General features: G+C 45.3%; 2 protein-coding genes across 3 annotated transcripts in view; one reads left to right on the top strand and one right to left on the bottom strand.

Annotated features, from left to right (window-relative positions):
• The window catches only part of PRKAB2 (protein kinase AMP-activated non-catalytic subunit beta 2), a 47,963-nt gene extending 46,418 nt beyond the window's left edge, over positions 1–1,545 (bottom strand). Inside the window, exon 1 of the mRNA XM_029618799.1 lies at positions 1,470–1,545. The gene's annotated coding sequence lies outside the window, so the exon portion shown is untranslated. The remainder of the gene's footprint in view (positions 1–1,469) is intronic.
• SEC22B (SEC22 homolog B, vesicle trafficking protein) lies at positions 39–17,844 on the top strand. Of its 2 annotated transcripts, none has more exons than XM_029618804.1 (5): positions 39–258; positions 1,972–2,081; positions 2,485–2,645; positions 8,113–8,259; positions 16,275–17,844. In XM_029618804.1, exons 1-5 carry the CDS (start codon positions 184–186, stop codon positions 16,427–16,429), a joined length of 648 nt encoding a protein of 215 aa, XP_029474664.1. In that variant the 5' UTR covers positions 39–183; the 3' UTR covers positions 16,430–17,844. The 2 variants fall into 2 exon arrangements, with proteins under 2 accessions (XP_029474664.1, XP_029474662.1); XM_029618802.1 differs by having other exon boundaries at positions 1,951–2,081.
• The last annotated feature ends 153 nt before the right edge of the window (positions 17,845–17,997 follow it).

Below are 17,997 nucleotides of genomic sequence, written 5' to 3'. Positions count from 1 at the left end.
CTGCGCATGTCTGTGAAAGCTGCTTCTGAGTTCTGCGCTGCAACTTCGGAAGCGGAAGTAGAGAGACGTTTAGCGTGAAGGAAGAAGGGAGGTGGTTTCCGGCCAGCTCAGTGGGAACACGCTAGGGAGGCAGAGAGACGCAGTCTGACCGGGAGACTGTGGGGCTTCCCTTCTGGGCTCACTATGGTGCTGTTGACGATGATCGCGCGGGTAGAGGACGGGCTCCCGCTGGCAGCGTCCATGCAGGAAGATGAGCAGGTGAGCTCCGAGGTCTGAAGCCAGCACCCGGCGGGGGTGCTGGCGCGTTTGGAACAAATAGTGAATACTGGTGATGTAGTATGGTCTAGGTGGCATAATTGGCTAAACAGATTCGGTTAAGAGTCCATACAGGCCATCCCTGACTCTTCACTAAAGCTATGATTTTCAACTTCTCATTCTGATCCATGTCTGGCCCAACCTCTTTAATGTGAGCTGTAATTTCACTGTCTGTCGAACTAAACAAATTCTGTGATTCTTCCCTCTCCCCCACCCCCAAGACTTGCAGCTCCTGCCACAGGTTCTGCTCCCTTTTCGTCTGCTGTCATGCCTCCCCTGACTGCTCGCTCTTCGTCTGGTATAAGAGCTCTCCACTCCTATGCTTGGCTGCACGATCTCCTTTGCTACTCTCTTTCGTGTCCTCCTTAAACCCACCCCCGGATTCACATTTCGGCTTCCTTCACTATTCTGCTTCTTGCTTTTTGAAGCTATCCGTTATTCCGCTCGCTCCTGATTACAGCTTTACAGTTCTTTCTCGATCTCTTTCTGCTTTACTGAGACTCCACTAAACTGCTCTGTGCTCTCACGCATATGTTGAAGAAACACTGTGTCCTTTTCCCTCACCAAAGACCCTGCGTGGCAGCGAGAGGTTAAATTATGCATCCGTATTTATAAAATTCTATATCAAAGAATGCCATTGGGTTTATTGAAGCGTCTGCTGCTATGTACTGGTTGAACCAAAAGCCGGGCACCTTGTCATGCCGATTCTGAAAGAGCTTCATGTGACGAATCAAATTTATATGTATATCAAATGTGTGTGTGTGTGTGTGTGTGTGTGTATATATATATATATATATATATATACTACCAAGAGGTAGTCCAAGTTATTTATTGTTAGTTTTTGTTTCATTGTAAGCTGCCCTAGAGGCATCAGTTTGATTTCACTGTAAACCGGTGCGATATGTATATTATACAGGAACATCGGTATATAAAAATAATAAATAAATAAATAATAATAAATATATATACACTGCAGATGTAAGATATTACACACTTTGTTTTCTCGACTGATTCGTCGATAGAAACATGTTGCTTAATTTAGTTTAATTTGATCAATTGCTTTTCTACATCTAATCAAAGAATCTGTAGTAACATACATAAAATCAGTTTCAGACAGCACAAATGTAAAATAACACATAAATGTATCTAAATACCTGCTACCAGTCTGTCCTGATAAGCTGAGGAAAGTCTGGATTTTATGCTTTTTCTCTGCATTCTATATCTAAGTCTGCTAGAGTGACCCTTGGTCAGTGACTGGTACAGAAAGAATTCTGACTAACAACACAAGATAAGCACACGTGATAAAAGTTTTGGGAGCAGGATAAGCAGAAGTTCTCTCTAATGCTGATAAGAGTCTGTGTTTTCACCACCGACCAGGACAATGTTTTTGCAAGTCTTTACTATTTGTATTCCCACTCTACTTAGCTTTTTTACCTTTCATGGTTAGTGGTAGCTGGTCTCTCACTAGGGAACCTTAAAAATTGGGAGGGAAGGTAAGGCTGTCCCTTGGCCATGGCAGGAAGCTGTTGGGTTTCTCCTGGCACATAGGAAATTTAGATGGCAAACTGAAAAACTTAAAAATGCCCTGAATTTGGGAAGAATACACTTTTTTTCTTTCTTTTCTTAACTGTATAGATTAATTCTTTTCCCCACCAGTCAGGTCGTGACTTGCAGCAGTACCAGAGCCAGGCAAAGCAGCTCTTCCGGAAGCTGAATGAGCAGTCTCCTGCAAGGTGCACTCTGGAGGCTGGAGTCATGGCATTCCAGTGAGTATCACTTCAGCCATGTGTCCCACATATGCACTCATAAAACAGTCTGGTCAGAAACAGTCATTTAGAGATGCTCTGGCCATAAGGTAACCAAAATAGGTTTCCAATGGGTAAAGAAATTAATATGCTCTACTTAGGGCTTCCCACACCAGCTAGTTGTATTTTTAGGATATCCACAGTAAACAGGCATGACCTAGTATCTGCAGATTTCTCTCATGCATGTTTATTGTGGCTATCCTGAAAACTCGACTAGTTGTGGGGTCACCAGAACAGGTTTAGGAAGACCTACTTTACTTATTCCTTATTTCATGTGCTCAGTTACAGCTGTAATGAAATTTGCTTTAAATCCCCCCCCCCCCCCCCCCTTGTTTAATGTTTCTTTTTGTCCTGTGTATTGCAGTTATGTCATTGAGAACGGGGTTTGTTACCTGGTGCTATGTGAAGCGACTTTTCCCAAAAAGCTGGCATTTGCATACTTAGAGAATTTGCAATCGGAGTTTGATGAGCAACATGGAAAAAAGGTTCTTACGGTAACCAGACCTTACTCATTCATCGAGTTTGGTAAGTTGTTTCTGAAAGTGTGATGTACAGTAAAATGTCCCTTAAAACACAGTGTTTTCTGAGAGTGAGATCAGAGGATGCAGGTGAGCTAGGAGGAAGACATAACTCAAGGCCTCCTTATTTACCTGTAGGTGAGTTTTGAGGGGAAGGATATAATGTGAGGCTCACTTGTTTACCTGCAGAAAGGGAGCAGGGGGTAGGGACATACCATGGTACAGTTTCATTCGCTTGCAGATGTCCTTGGTGGGGAGGGGGAAAGATACATTCTACAGGGTTGTCTTGTTTATTTGTGAGGTGGGATGAGGGGATTTGATATGCTACAGGACTCTCTTATGTACCTGCAGGTGAGTCTGGGGAGAAGGGACATGTTACGAGGTTCCGTCATTTACGAGCTGGCTATCCACCACTTTCCAGACCCAGCTCCAGCTCCCGGTCTTTGATTCTGTAGGGACCAACCAATTTTTCTGCCTTTACCACAGAATAACAAGAGACCAGAGGCCTTGGTCATGTTTTGTTTTGGTTGAGCACAGTGGAAAATATAGCTCTTCTACAGATCGTCTATTCTTGCTTGGAAGATATGTTAGAAAAAACTCTCAAGTCTTCCAAAGAGTGCATTCTTCAGAGGAATAGCCAAGATAATCTGGTGTAGCAAAAAAATGACAGGAGTCAGGTGGCACCTTTTTATAGACTAACCAATTTATTGAAGCATGAGCTTTTGAGGACTGAGTCCACTTCATCAGATGCATGACGTGATGCACCGGAGATGGGTAAAATATATACAGCATAAAGAAAGGTGATTCTCCCAACCATATAATAAAAACAAAAAATGATGGGGCAACGAAATCTCAAATTGTCCAAAATCTTTAAAAGATATTTATAGTTGTGCAAATGTGCCACAAAGAATTATGGGATTTACTATAAATTTACATTGTCCATAATCATGGACCGTGTTTCGTACAACTGCTTTGGGAGGGACCAATAATCTAAAAATAGAGTGAAATAAACAGTTATTGCATATTTTTTGTATAAGGACAAACATGGCATCAGAAATACATAGAGAAATACAAAAGCTAAAGTAATCTTACCCCCAGCTTCTAGATCTAGATGCAAACAGAACAGCTCTAATGTAAAATCATGAAAATTAAAAGTAAAGAATATTTTAGGAAAAGTCATTAACAATAACGGCTAGAATTGCTAGATAAGCAAGTCCACTAAGAATACCTGACTCGCCCACTAGTAGAGAGTGTATGAGAAATGGATGTCACACAGGTAAGAGATTTTCTTTATTTGTTTATAAGGGATATTTGTGCACTTGGTAAGTTTTTACATCCTGCAATTGTAAAGAAACAGATATAGCATACCCGATGGTGTAATGATGCTATCTAGCACGAATGAAAGGAGAAAAGTGAAAATCTTACCAGCGTTTCCAAGACAAGCTGTAACAGTGACACATTGGGAAGCTGATGTGCCGATCCGCACTTTATAAATAGAATTAGAGTGCAAAAACGGTGCCAAAAAGGTCACATGATAGTGACTGTCTATCCAGCAACAGGGCACTCCCCCAGTTGTGGTTTTTAATGTGAGAACACAGACTTTCTGTGATAAAGGAATGATACAGAAATTGGAATTACCAGTGTTGCAGGGTGGCTGTAACAGTGATACATCGGGAGATACCCTATGTGAGCGTCTGAAAGCTGTTAAAAAAACAAAACAAAGGGACAAAGCTTAAACATGGCTATCTGTCAGTCAAACAAGAAGGGGCATTTCCAGTATTTAAGTCACTTGATCAAACAAATAAGCAAGTAAGCAGACCCAGTTCTTATGCCTAATGTGGATAAATAAGGAACTTCTTCAAGATAACATACCTTGTGCTAATATTATTTAGACGTGAGTGTCTAACAAAAGACGGGGGCACCCCAAATCTTTGTCTGATATGAATAAGTAAAAAAAAAAAAAAAAGGGGGGGAAGGATTCCTATGGAACATCATGAAGTGCTTAAAAAAAAGGGGGGGGGGGGGGTTAGTGCATAAAAGGAGTATATATAAACCACAAAAATGCCTCTAAGCAGTGACCTCTTGAAAATAGGCAGGGAGACCAAAAAGGACATAGTAGTGCAAAACAGCAGTATGTATCCATGTGATGGATGGTCATAATCTAAGGAGACTTTCAGAAGAAAACAGATCAATCAATGTTAGACTTCAACCCCACCTGGAGAGATGGTATTCAAATTGTGAAGCCTGTGTTGTTCATGTTGTGTCAAGAACCAGGAAAGATTTCCCCTGCGGGGAGAGGGTAAACAGGCCTCCACAAAGAAGACCCATAGTCTTTCACCGCATGTTTAGCCTCTTGGCAATGCTTGACCAATGGTGCGCTCTGACAATTCAGGCGTAAACATGAACAGTGTTTGTTTTGTCCCCAGCAGTGGGTACATGTTTGTATCTGTCTGTATTGTAGTTTAACTGTGTTTAGTGCAATCCTCACTTCTGAGGATTCTTAATAATGAAGCACTCTTGTAACCTACGATACAAATTGTCAGCCTTTGTCTTTAAGAGGCTCCCCCCCCCCCCCACCTCTTTCTCTCACCATCGGGAGAGCTTGAATCCTTTTCAACCTAACTTAAGTTTTCCAGGGTGCCTTATAGGTTCAAAGGTCTGTCCTTCATGCTCCCCCTGTGTTACATGGTTCTTAGGCTCATTGCCATTGGACCCTGTCCTCTGCCTCCAGCTGTGTGAAGGCGTTTCTTTTGGCAACTCTCGGCCACGTAGCAGTTGCGCCATGCTTGCCTCTGAGTAACTTTGTGCTCTGTTACATCCTGAAATGGATTTGGTTTCACCTTCTCTCTTATTGCCTTCTTCTATGGGTTAAATCAGCCTCATATTCCTCTCATCCTTCCCATCTCTACATAAACTATTCCTGCAACACAAGAAAACTCCATTCTCCTGCCATAGTTCCAGTTACCAAAGATTCTTGCCTGGGGCTTGCATCTGAAGTGCAACAATTGTAAGTGTTTATTGCATAGGTAAACTTTAATTTCAGACTTTACAGAATCTTTGTTATGAGGACTGATTGGGGGGGAAAGTTTAGCTGCCTGGGTAATACAACATGGATGTTTTATGTGAGCTAGAACAGTGTTCATAGATCCATGTCCGGATACTTCATGTGGTTTTGCCAATATAAAGTAACAAGCATGGACATTGAATAATGTACACTACACCTTTCTCTGTACGTACCTAGATCAGCCCATATTCCTGGGCTTTGCCTCCCTTCCAGCAGATGAAAACAGTTTCACTGACACTGCCATATAACCCAAGGTACCACCTTCAGTCCCTCAGTATTTCTGTCTCCAGCAGATGGTGTGGTGCAAAACCTGCAATCAGATTGATAGAAAAAAAAAAGAGAGAAGATTCTCGGGGATTGCCTCCCAGGGGGTTGCCAGGTCCTGAGAGGCACACCCCCCCCTGGATTTTGAGGTGGACGAGCAGGGGGTTGGGAGCCCTGTATTGCTCGGTCCTTCATCGCCGGTTAGGGGCAGACAACTGATGGTTCAGTTCCCTCGCTCTCAGAGGCTGGACAGAGCCTGAGGCCAGTCTTCTGTGTACAGGGAAGTGGTCTTTGCTTTGCTTGGTGCGCTGTTTAGCCTGATTAAAGTTTGGATTGTAAAATACCTACAGTACCTGAATGTATTCCACTTTGAAGTGCTGTGAAAAGTGGAATATCAATCAAAATAAATGAAAGAAAAAAATTTTTGTTGTCGAGCAGTGAATCACTGGGAGTGGTGAACACTTAAACTGTCTCCTCGTTAGCGCAGCTCCTTATCGGAGTACAGGTGGCTCTCCCCTTTTTCTCCCGTTCCTCCAGCAGCTGTGAATCGTCGCGGCCAGGTGCCCTGCTATAGTGCTGCTTAGGTTAAGCTTTTCGAGCTGCAGAGACGCATGTGCGCGTCTCTCATGACAGCACATGCTGTGGGGGGAGAACACTATGGTGGTAGCGACAACCTTGGGCTGGCGCAGCGAGCCTGGGAGGCTCTCGTGCGATGCAGCCGGTGGGCGACCCCTTTCCACTAAGCGTGGGAACGGTCGCCATTTTGTCCACTTCCGTGGCTGCTTTGCAGACCATGGAGGGGCAGGGGGATTTCCCTCTTCTTTTGTCCCTGGTGGTTGGGGCCTCAGAGGGAGGTCAAAACGCAGTCAGGAAGTGAGGAAGACTTGCTGGGGGTGTTGAATGACTTCTGATTTTTCTGCCGATTTTATCCTGTCATTGGGTGTCTGCATGCCCAAGATGGATTAAGGAAGCAATAGCTTCAGCTTACATACTCAAGGGGAAGAAAGTGCCAGAGGGACTCAAAGCACTTCACTAGAACCCAAGTGATGTCATGGGCAGAATCCGGGTAGTTTCGCCACTAGATATCTGCAAAGCAGCTACTTGGTCCTCGCTGCATACCCTCACTTAATAATAGAGGTTAAATTTTCAGGAACAGAAGGATTTGGCATTCACCAGAGTGGTGATGCAGGCAGCCCTGGGACACTCCCACCCGGGATGAGTACTGCTCAGTTACATCCTCATTAGTCTGGACTAGTCTGAAAGACGTGAAGGAAGGTGAATTTGGGTCTTACTATTAATTTCCTTACCTTTAGTCCTGACAGATCAGTCCAGTACCCATCCAAAAGAATTATTTTTCTTTTTTTTTTCCATTTAGTGTACATATAAAAGTTGGGACAGTATCAGAGCTAGGGGATAGGAAAGGCAAATACCCCCTACACTATAGAAACCTGAGGAAGGGGAAGAGTGTCATTGAGGCTCAAATTCTTCATTTTGTTTTCGTTCTCTCAATACTTTTCTTTTGCCAGACCTTAAACACATTGAAAATAAAGTGTTTAACAGTCACTCTGGGGAAAGAACAGAGGGGAAACAGTATGTATCTAGGAAAAGGATACGCTATTACACATGCTTAGCTGGAAGGAACACACACTCAGCTTGGGCAAAAGACTACTGATACCTTCTCCGACTAGACTGCGTGTTATAGAGTTGGCATGAAGATAAAGTGGTCCTCTGCCTCCATCTGCTGCTATTAATGTTCTCTCCACACGTGTCCTGCCTAATCCCATGCCTTCTCTTTGTGCTGTATATATTTTACCCATCTCCTGTACATTACTTCATGCATCTGAAGTGGATTCTGTTCTCTAAAGTAAATTGGTTAGTCTAGAAGGTGCTGCCCGACTCCTGTCATTTGTTGCTACAAAGAGTAAATTCTAAGTGTTCTGGTAATATATCTGCCCAGAGATGACTGACTACAGCCAGATGCAGCTTTATAGGTCAGCCAGGGAAGGAGGATTTCAGCAGCTCTTTCAGCCCATCTTTGGCAATCTCTCCAAAAACTGATCCTTGAAATACTTTGTTTTACCATGCTGACAGCCTTTAGCTTGCCACGAGATGCAAGTCTTACAACATTTAACTTTCTTTGTTTCAGATAATTACATCCAGAAAACAAAAAAATTGTATGTGGACAGTCGAGCCCGGCGAAATCTAGGATCCATCAATACAGAATTAAAAGATGTGCAGAGGATCATGGTTGCAAATATTGAAGAGGTTTTGCTAAGAGGAGAAGCACTATCAGGTGGGTTGGAGGTGCTACAGGCGAGGGGGAGGGGTGGCCTCTTGATCAGCTGGACCTCTGCTCTGCTGAATTCTTACCATGCTCCTATTTTGGTCTCTGTACCCTAAAACCCCTGCAGCTTTAACAGATCCAGTGGGTTTATGATGATGCTTGTTAGAGGCTGGTGCTATAACTTGCTGTTTACTGTATAAAAATACAATGAGAATGAAGTTAGAGAGAATCGCTGCCTCAAAACACCTCATAATGTAAAAGAAGAGAGGAAGGCTGGGGGTAAACAAAACTATTTTAGCAAACAGTGAGACCGAGGTGCACTTGGCAAAGTGCACAGTTTAACCCGCAGCTGTGCACAAACTTTACTGCTGCTGATACTGGGTTTTCTTTTGTTTTTTTTCTCCACCACATCCACTGAAGGCATTGCAGGTATCCGCCACTCTTTGTCTGAAAAAATCTTTTCTGACATTGGTCCTGAGTCTACCCACATGGAGCTTTATATGTGCTAGTTATGCCTCTATGCATCCCAGTATTCTTCTAGGTTGCCTAGTCACTATCTTGTGTAACTGCCTTGATATCATCAGACACTATCACCTCCAGGTCTTTTCTCATGGTCTGTGCACATCGGCTTCTCTCCCACCATCTCAAACAGCTCCTTTGGATTTCTCCACCCCCAAATGCATGACTTGGCATTCTCTTCCATTGAATCTCAACTGCCAAGCACTCACAGTCCTTGTGCTTTTTTAGATCATGTCTCATTTTGGCTACCCCCTCAGATGTGTCCAGTTTGTTGCAGATTTTAGTGTCCTCTGCAAAAAGACCCTTCTGCAGTGTCTCTTCCAAAAAATAAGGAATAGAATTAGCCCCAGGACAGCTCACTGAGGCACTCCACTAATCACTGCTCTCTCCTCAGAGTGAATTCCATTTACTAACACCCTCAGTTGCCTATCGCTCAACCAGTTTTTAATCTATTCCTCCACCTTAGGAACTACTCCCAGATTGCTCCACTTAATCGTGAGCCTCCTATGTGGAACAGTATTGAAAGCTTTGCTGAAATCCAAATAAACCACATCCAGCGCTTGTCCTTGATCTAATCCCTTTGTCACCCAGTTGAAGAAATCAGTCATAATCATTTGACATGATCTGCCTCTGGTAAAATCAAGTTGCCTTGAATCCAGTAACTGATTCCATTGTAGATAACTACTATAGTTTCCTTCAGGAGAGTCTCTTGATTTTTCCACCATGAGGTAAGACTAAGCAATCTTTGCTACCATTGTTATGAAGAAGAACATTATCCACCCTTCTCTACATCTCCAAACATGTATTGAACAGGCCTTTCAGTGCCCCACCAGGACTTAAGTTCCTTTAATATTCTAGGATGTATCTCATTTGGCCCCATGGCTTTGTCCATTTTCAGTTTTGCTAGTTCATGCAGAGACACACTTTGGTAAATAGCGTCGTATCCAGCCCACTCCATATGTACTCTTGCCGACAGTCTGTATTCCTTGTGCGAAATAATCAACAGTAAATATTGAGCAGAAATATATTTCCTGTTCATACCCCAGGTCAGTCCAGACAAGTGGGTTTTGCATCCCTACCAGCAGCTGGAGGCAGAGAATAAAATCTTTTCAGGCACTGCTACTTAACTGAGAGACACCTGCAGTCTCTCAATATTTCTCTGTCTCTAGTAGATGGTAGAGGTGCAAACCTGCAGTCTGAGTTTAGTTTAAAAAAAAAAAGAAAGTTAGGAAAAGAAGAAGCGAAGACTGGGTCTCCCAGAGGTGTTATGTTTCTTCTTGGGCCATCCTTCTGGTAAAGCAGGGAATTGGAAATCCCTGGCCAGGCTCGACCCTTGATTTCCAGAGGGAGGGAAAGCCAGGGATCCTGGTTCCCTCACTCTCCCTGAGGCTTTCGCACCTGTCCTGCCATCTGCACCAATTAGGAGCATTCAGAAGCAGGAAAGTATATCTTCCTTTACTTTTTTGTTTTCCCTATCTGGGTTGCTCAGTGACTGTGCCTTTCAAGGAAGAAAGTGTTGTGTGGGCTTTTATTTTTCAGCGGTGATCGGCTCAGCTGGGTGAGAAGGGAAGTGTGCGTGGCTCAATGTTTTGTTTTTTTTTCCAGGGCCCGGGACAGCTCCAGCAGTGGCGTTGTAGGTTTCTTTTCTCCCGCTCGGGGTTATTTTTAACCGTTGGCCATGTCTGGCCTCAAGGCATCTCCTGCAGATCATGGGGAAACTTGTCAGGCCTGCGGTATGAGGCGACTGCACCTCAATGCAGCCCTGCCCTGTGTCAGCTATGCTTGTGGAGGTGAAGGGGCCTCGGCAGAGGGCTCAGCAGGCGGATGCTGTACACAGTCTACAGGCCCCATCCAGTTGACCCAGGGGGTGGAGTTGAAGGAGTCTGTGTCCATTTTGACTCAAGTGGTAGGAGGACAGGGAGTGGAAGGACTCCCCTTCCCCGCTTTCTCCAGTAAGGTCGGGATTTAGAGAAGACAGGGGTATGGCAGAGGATCCAGGAGAGGACCTGGCAGATAAAGAAGTCGGTGAGCCCTGACGGCTTTTCCATGGATTTTGTGCTGTTGCTTCATAATGTCTAGCGAAGAAGGAAATGATGGATAAGCGGTTGGCCACCCAGAAGTCTCGGAGCTCGGCTGAGGTGCCTCCCAGGTCGGGGGGGCATTCTTCTGCTGGGCCTGGGGCAATCAGAATTGAAGGAGAGCTCCTTGGAAGAGTCGGATGAAAACACTCCTCTGGATCAGTACCCAGATCATTTTGCGAATCCTGCTAGGGTCCTGGTGGGCAGTGACCCAGATGGCGGAGGATGTTCCTCTTGTGGAAGGGGGGTGACCCTAGGGTGGTGAGATTGTTCCATAAGGAGGAATTGTGGCCCCTCATCCCCCAGGTTCTGGAAGAACTGGGGATAAAGGTTACACAGGAGGATTTGGACAACGAGGGTGTAAATCTGGTATTGGATGGGCTGTGTGGACCACTGAAGGCTTTCCCATTGCTGAAGAAGATGAAGCAGCTGATTGATTGGGAATAGTATTTCTTTGAGGAAGGACTGAAAGTGGCCAGGGCGATGGCCAGATTGCATCCCTTGCCAGAGGTCACTTTGGAGCTTTGGAAGCTTCCGAAGGTGGATGTGGCGGTGGCAGCGGTGAGAGAGAAGACTATTCCTGTGGCAGGGTCTGCGACTCTAAAAGATGTCCAGGAAAGGAAACTAGAGATCTTGCTAAAGAGACTGTTTGAGGTTTCGGAGCTGAGCCTTAGAGCTGCGGTCTGTGCAAGCCCGTTTGTGCTGAGTGCAGAAGGCAGAGGAGAAAACATTGGGGACCTCTGCTGATTCCAGCCAGAAGGTTCGATTAGAGGTGGGGGTGGTCCGCAACGTCTCCATTAAAAAAACATGGCACCTGCCAGCCGTATTAACCTTTTGTAGATCCAGAATGGGCTGAAAGGAGCCCTCTTTCTTGGGAACCACAAAGCACACCAGATATCATACAGGATGCCCTGTATGATATGGTTTGGTTGTTGGCCAGGAATAGGGTGTCTGCTGTAGCCACTCGAAGACTCCTGTGGCTGCATAATTTGGTCATCGGATGTGTGATCCAAAGCACAACTTTGCAATCTCCCCTTCAAAGAAAAGCTGTTGAAGCAGATGAAGCATTTGCAAGAATCTAAAGGGAACAAATTGTCCGAAGATGATAAAGTGAGCAAGAAGACCTTCCTGCTGCATGCTCGCTTTAGGAAGATGAGATTTCGCTCCAATAGAAGTTCTTCCAGATCCACGCAGAAGCAGGGTTCAGGAAGGCAACAGTCTTTTGGAGGGACCCATAGACTGGCCAGAGATAGCTCCAGACAGGGTTCTGGAGGTGCAAAATCTGCCCAGTGAAGGTGGGCTGGTCCACGCTTCCCTGGAAGCTGTCAGAGGAAGGTTGTCCCATTTTTACGAGAAGTGGACCAGGATCACTTCCAATCAGTGGGTCTGGAAGTGAAAAGGGATGGCTACACCTTAGAATTTTCGTGCACCATCAAAGAAGCATTTGTAGTGTCCCATTGCGCTTTGTCTATCAAGTGGGCGACTGTGTGGGACACCCTTTTAAGGCTGCAGCGCTTGAAAGCCATCATCCCGGTTCCACAGGAAGAATAGGGTCAAGGAAGATATCTGGTGTGCTTTGTGGTTCCCAAGAAAGAGGGCTCCTTTCAGCCCATTCTGGATCTACAAAAGGTTAATACGGCTGGCAGGTGCTGCGTTTTTTAATGGAGATGTTCAGACGGTGATTGTAGAGGTACGCAAGGGGAGTTTCTCGCCTCCTTGGATCTACCAGAGGCATATCTCCACATTCCCATTCGAGCAGACCAACAAAGTTTCTACGCTTCACGGTGCTAGGAGAACATTTTCAGTTTTGAGTGCTTCCCTTCGGGCTGGTGACCACACCAATAGCGTTCACGAAGGTGGTGGTGGTGGCGGCGGCGGTCCTCCAGAAGGGAAGGAACCTGGATGACTGGCTCATTTGAGTGAAGTTGGAGATGGAGTATCACTGTTCCATTTGAGTTACGGAGCATCTAAGGTCCCTGGGCTGGGTGATAAACCTGGCGAAGAGTCACCTGGAGCAGTCCCAGTCACTAGAATACCTGGGAGCATGATTCAACACCCAGTTAGGCAAGGTGTTTCTTACCCCAGAGCAGGTGGTCAAGTTGCAGTCACAAGTGGTTTAGCTGCTGGACTTGGCGGTTCCCAAAGTCTGGGATTATTTACAAGTGCTAGGTTCCATGGCCTCTACCCTGGAATTGGTGCCATGGGCCTTTGCTCACATGCAACCTCTTCAGAAGGTGCTCCTGTCCCATTGGAATCCATTGTTGGAGGAATTTCTGCTATCGTTGTCACTCCAGGAGGAATTAGATCCAGTCTCTCGTGGTGGTTGTCGCGTCCCAGTTTGGTGAAAGGAGTGGATCTAGAGGTTCCAGACTGGGTTGTTGTGACCACAGATGCCAGCCTTAGTGGTTGGGAAGCAGTTTGTCAGGGATCAACAGCCCAAGGATAGTGGTTGCCAGTGGAGGCATTCTGGTCAATCAACCAGCTGGAAACAAGAGCGGTGCACAGGGCGTTACTTGTCTGTCTTCCTTGGATTCAGGGGCGTGTAGTGCACATGTTCTCAGACAATATAATTTCAGTGGGCTATATCAATCAGCATGGCAGAACAAAGTTGTTCAGTGTCACAGGATGTTCAGGAACTCTTTGCCTGGGTGGAGTTTCATCTAACTGTACTGGCAGCTTCACACGTGGCAGGTGTGGACAATGTGCAGGCGAACTGTCTCAGCAGGCAACAGCTGGACCCGGGAGAATGGGAGCTGTCAGCGGAGGCCTTCACCCTCATTCAGTGCAGGTGGGGCGAGTGCCAGTTTGATCTCATGGCAACACGAGAATGCTTCAGCGCACAGGTTTTTCAGCCGCCGGAGGGAGTTCAGCTCTGAAGGTAGAGACACTCTGGCTCAACCTTGGTCAGTGAGTCATCTGCTATACATACTTCTCCCTTAGCCACTCGTAGGTCGAGTGTTACGATGCATTGAGCAACATCCAGAAAGAGTGATCCTGGTGGCACTGGAGTGGCCATGCTGTCCGTGGTTTGCGGAGCTAGTCCAGCTGGCGATAGATGGGCCCATCTGGTTAAGCCATCAGAGAATTGCTGCGTCAAGGGCCCATATTTTTTGAGCAACAGATAGCATCTGTCTTGTGGCCTTCCGCTTGAAGGGGTATTCAGAGCCGGTGATTGCTACTCTGTTTCAGGCTAGGAGATAGTCTACTTCTTTGTATGTCCAAGTTTGGAGAGTGTTTGAGTCCTCGTGTGGGGCTCATGATGCTGATCCTTTGCAGGTGAATGTTGCCCAGGTCTTGGCCTTTTTGCAAAATGGCTTGTCAAAGGATTTAGCCTATAATTCTCTGAGTCCAGGTAGCAGCCTTGGGCAGTTTCAGAAGGAAGCTGCAAGGACAGCCATTAGCGTCTCATCCAGACATAGTATGTTTTCTTAAAGGAGCAAAGCATTTGCGTCCTCTGGTCCGTAGATATTGTCCATCTTGGAATCTGAATCTGGTTCTTCATGTATTATGTGGACCTGCCTTTGAACCATTAAGAAGGGTATCTTTGAAGGACCTTACCTTGAAGACTGTGTTCCTGTTGACAATTTGTTTGGCTAGGCAAATTTCGGAGCTACAAGCCTTATCGTGCAGAGATCCTTTTTTTGTGGATTTCGGACAACGGAGTCTCATAGCGGGCGATGCCTTCCTTTTTGCCCAAGGTCGTGTCGGTCTTTCATCTTAGCCAGATGGTGGAATTGCTGGGCTTTCCGTGCCTGACGTCTGATTCATCCCATGCAAGGGAGCTTCACCTTTTGGACATGCGTCAGGTCCTATTGCAGTATCTCAAGATGACAAATGACTTTCAGTGATCGGACCATCTTTGTTTTATTCAGTGGATCAGAGAAGGGTTGCAAAGCAGCGAAGGGCACGATTGCAAGATGGTTGAAGGAGGTGATTGGTTCGGCCACGTTTGAAAATGTGCTGTGTGCGGGTCTCTCAGGTTCTCACCCACTGTAGAGAGGCTTGGGTACATCCCACTTGTCTGAACTGATCTGACACGTGAACAGGAAAGGAAAATTGGTTCTTACCTGCTAATTTTCGTTCCTGGAGTACCACAGATCAGTCCAGACTCCCGTCCCCTTATTATGACAAAAGACTTTCCTGCTTCTGGAAGTTGCTGGTGCTGCAGAGTTTTAGCAAGAATGTATATAGTTTTAAGCTAATTGGAGACTTGAAGTTTTGTTTCATTACCCTAAGTTGAGGGTTCAGTTTTGCTGTAAAGGGAAAAATCCTTGGAGTTGGGGAAGTAATCATTGTGGCCTGGGTACAAGTCAATAGTGAGGGCTTGCATGCAGGTGGCACTCGGTAAACAGCAGTGCCTGAAAAGTTTTTATTCTCTGCCTCCGCCTGCTGGTAGGGATGTAAACCCCACTTATCTGGGGTATTCCAGGAACGAGAATTAGCAGGTAAGATCCAATTTTCCTTTAGCACTTCTATATTGTTGTCCTCTCTCTTCACACAGTGCTCCTTGTTGCCTTTCAATCTGTGGCCTTCCTCTGTTCTCCAACTGTCTCCAATGGTCTTGTCACCTTGCTTTATTTCTTTAGCTCTTTTTTTTTTTTTTTTCTGCTTGTGCTTTTTGCCATCCTGATTTCTTTCTTTGATAAACATGAGACAGTCTTCCTTTATTCTTTTTGAATGCCGACCTTTTTCCCTTTATTTTTTCAGCCTCCTCTTTGGAGACCCTTATCTGTTTCCTATTCCTCTTGTTCATTTTCTGTATATAAAGACTTGTTGCCATTTTTATGGCTCCCTTTAGTTTGGCCCACAGCTCTTCCATTTCACCTATCTCCTCCTATTTCACCAGCACCTCCTTAAAGTATTTGACTCTTTTACTAAAGTCTGGACCCTTTTTATTAAAAAAAAAAAAACAAAAAACCCAAAAAACCAACTTTACCAGCAAACAATTTAAAACATAGGAAATACCAGTAGCCGCAAGGGAGTGTTGCACAGAGAAAGCATCTACTGACACTCGGCACTTTGAGCTTTGTGCGAGTCCTCTCCGTGTTGGCCTTTACCTCGACCATATTGTGTGATTATCACTGCTGCCCAGATGGGTACCAGGTCCATTATCTCCCCCCTTCCCTGGAGAGTTCTGTCACCATTTGTCTGAGAGATTTTGTTTCAGGTCAGGTTTTCAGGAGTTTGTGCTTAAAGATGTGTTTCTGTTCTTCAGACATTTATTACCCTTGCTCACTCCAAAACATTTGTTTCTCTTGCTAGATTTATAATTTTCCAAAATAGCCATCTGTGGCTTTATTCTGTGTCAAATGGAGCATGGGTGCTGATGTCGGCTATTATAGTTTATAAAGGGGGGGGGGGGGAGGGGAGCAATACTGTGTGACTGTGCTATAATCAAGTACTGATCTTCCTCTATCTGTTTAACAGCACTAGATACCAAGGCCAGCGACCTGTCAAATCTGTCCAAGAAGTATCGCCAGGATGCAAAGTACCTGAACATGCGCTCCACCTATGCTAAGCTCGCAGCCGTGGCGGTATTTTTTATCATGTTGATTGTGTATGTCAGGTTCTGGTGGCTGTGAGCTGTGGGTGCCGGCAGAGCTCCCAGCTTACCCAGGGGAGTTGTGCATTGAAGTCAAAGCAGGACTCTGCCACCAGCTGTGTAGGCCCCGAGCACTGAAGCAGAGCTGCCTTTAGGCACTACTAACTGTAAGCAAATGGGGGGGGGGGGGCATGGTACTCCGAGGATTAATCACTCTCATTCCCTTTTATTGGCCGTGTACAGCCACACCCAGCTAGGCTATGGCCTTTCAATACTAGAAAACAGTTTAGCCGTGTCTGCGTTAATGGATGCTTGTGAGAGCAGCCTGCATCGTCTCTTGTAGGGAGGCAGCCCTCTTGGAATTTAGCATTGGACTCTAATCGACATCCCTACCGCCGGTAACAGCTGAATGTGTGTGTATACTGCATAAGAAGAGACCTGGAGGGTACGGATTTGGCTCTTATTCCATCCCACTTTGGAATACTGCAGTTTTAATTCTATGCTGTAGCCTGAACCTCTTAGAAAACACAAGATAACGAGAAGATGTTTTAAGCTTATGAATGCTTTGAGTGTCTTAAGATGGAAGAATTGTCGTCATCAGACACCCACTGGGGGTATGGTCTAGAACACTGGTTCCCAAACCTGTCCTGGAGGCCCCCCAGCATATTCATAATGAGGTTTGGGATTCTCTGCTCTAGAAATTAGCTTAGGCTAGTTAAGGTATAATCCCGAGGGTGGCTTTCAGCTGTTTTACTGAGGGTAAGCCCTTACGTGGTGTTCTCCATCTATTATTTGTGGCAGGATATAGCAAGTTCCCAACTCCCAAACGTTTGGTAATGCTTGCTGTAAGGCAAACCTCCACTAAAAATGAACAGCCTTAGCATTGCTTATTTTAAGACGTTTATTTGTAAAAAGCTACATTGAAAAGTGGTTCCTTACTGAAAGAAGGTGGAATTCAGTTTTTCCACAAGCCCTGGCTCATGTACTACGTTAAGGGAAGTCATATGTATTCTTTTAACACATTTTTGCAGAAAGTGACTTGGCTTAGGGCACAAGAGACTAAAAGTGAGTTAGGAAAGCCACGACTTATCTGAAAGTTTGTAGTGGAGCCCTGCTGGAGAAAGGAAGCTGGTTCCAGCCTGCTCTCAGTAAAAGGTTTCCTGTTGCATTGTAGCCATCTGTGTTAGAAGGTGCTTTGAGCCCACCTAAAGATTCTTGTTTTGGGCAGCTGACCCTACAGCCTATAAAGCTTCCCCTCTTACCCCTGCATTGTCACAATAATGCCTTTAGTGATGGTGTAGCACTGTCTTCTCCAGTCTGTGGAATAAGGATTGGAGAGAGCCCCTTCTTTCCATCTAAGTGTTAGAGCAGAAATTAACCTACTGTGCAAGTACATTGTTCATAACAGGTCTTAAAACTGACTGTAAATATTTAAATAAATGTTTCTGAACCTGGGGTTGCCTCATTTCTGTCCAGCATTGCACACATACTGCTGTCGAAGCCTATGAAAGGGAGAGAGCCCAGTCATGTGTATCTTTCCTGCTCTCCTATCTGCTGCTGATAATCAAATAGAGAAGCAAGCTAAGAGCATATGCGTGGAGCCCTCAG

The sequence above is a fragment of the Rhinatrema bivittatum genome, chromosome 10 (assembly GCF_901001135.1).
Source record: "Rhinatrema bivittatum chromosome 10, aRhiBiv1.1, whole genome shotgun sequence".
Lineage (NCBI taxonomy): Eukaryota > Metazoa > Chordata > Amphibia > Gymnophiona > Rhinatrematidae > Rhinatrema > Rhinatrema bivittatum.
This window is presented reverse-complemented; position numbering and strand designations above follow the sequence as displayed.